Source organism: Poecilia reticulata, unplaced genomic scaffold (assembly GCF_000633615.1).
Source record: "Poecilia reticulata strain Guanapo unplaced genomic scaffold, Guppy_female_1.0+MT scaffold_690, whole genome shotgun sequence".
NCBI lineage: Eukaryota > Metazoa > Chordata > Actinopteri > Cyprinodontiformes > Poeciliidae > Poecilia > Poecilia reticulata.
Genome location: NW_007615437.1, coordinates 6,663 through 7,845, shown reverse-complemented (window position 1 = coordinate 7,845; position 1,183 = coordinate 6,663). Strand labels below are relative to the sequence as shown.

Below are 1,183 nucleotides of genomic sequence, written 5' to 3'. Positions count from 1 at the left end.
GCGGGTTGTTTAGTGCTAACGGAACCAAAACACACCGAACTGCGCAGCACATGTTAAGGTTATCAAAGTCAGTAGCAAGCTGACATCAGTTAGGCTAGTAGAACTGGCCCACTACTCACTTGTTCAATGTTTTCTTTAAATTAAAACGTTTTCCTCACCTGTTAAATCTGAAGCCCTTGTTATCTATGGCTGTCACATGGTTGAATTAACTGCTAAACATTGCGTCCTTTTTTCAGATTCTTTGCGTGATTATAGTATTTTYCTGACCACCGATATTCCTGACTCAATGGACAGCAATGGCGCATGTGTGACTTACGATAAATCACGTAATGTCCAGTCAGTAATATATATATCCATCAATGCTGCTGGCTCTTTGCGGCACTTCCCGCTACGGAGGAGATGATGTTGGATGTTGCATTATTTGTTGGATGGGATGTGTTAAATGGTTTCCCTGAGGAGCAAGAGAGTTATGGTTTTATCTTGTCTGCTATTAAAATGTACTTAACTTACAAAAGGAATATGAATCAGTACACCACAACAATTATTAAACCATTTGAGTGAAAAAATTGTATGTGTCTATTTCTTAGATAAACACAACATCATGTTATACCTTTATAACTCTCTAACACTTTAGTGAGGTGTCCACACTCCTCTAAGATTTTCTCCTCTGCAACTCTCTTCCCCATCCCTAAGTCTTTGAGGGTGTTGATGGCAAAACGACGCATCTCTTTCCATGTTTCTCCATTTGAAAACAGGATTCCGTATAAAGTAAACAGAACTCATAATCAATTTTGAACTTTGTTTTAATATTTTGTCAAGTTACAAAAAACAAACATTTCATTGCCGATTTTACTGTGATAGACCAACAATAAGTAGTTACGCGTTAAGTAAACACAAATCCCAGAAGTAAATTCTTCTAAGAGTCCATGGAATACATTGTAAATTGATGTCCACAGATAATCTCCATCCATTCTCTCTTACATTGATCTATTTTCCAAAAACAAAAGGGCAAAAATTTTACTTCTTCAAAACTGGGAGAAGTATAACTAAAAAAACCTGGATAGATAGATGCATACTGTTCATGATAGGGATTTTTGGTATTATCATTTTGTTGTTACTTTCAGTCTAAATGTTAGTCAGTTTAAAGTGTTCTCCTCTTTAAACTGTATGTGTGAACTGACCT

General features: G+C 36.2%; 1 protein-coding gene across 1 annotated transcript in view; it reads right to left on the bottom strand.

Annotated features, from left to right (window-relative positions):
* Positions 1–173: 173 nt before the first annotated feature.
* The window catches only part of LOC108166049 (cytochrome P450 2K4-like), a 2,090-nt gene continuing 1,080 nt past the window's right edge, over positions 174–1,183 (bottom strand). The window contains exons 4-5 of the mRNA XM_017303593.1: positions 611–778; positions 174–451 (exon numbers count right to left, since the gene is read on the bottom strand). Coding sequence (XP_017159082.1) covers positions 357–451; positions 611–778 — 263 coding nt within the window. The 3' untranslated portion in view covers positions 174–356. The remainder of the gene's footprint in view (positions 452–610; positions 779–1,183) is intronic.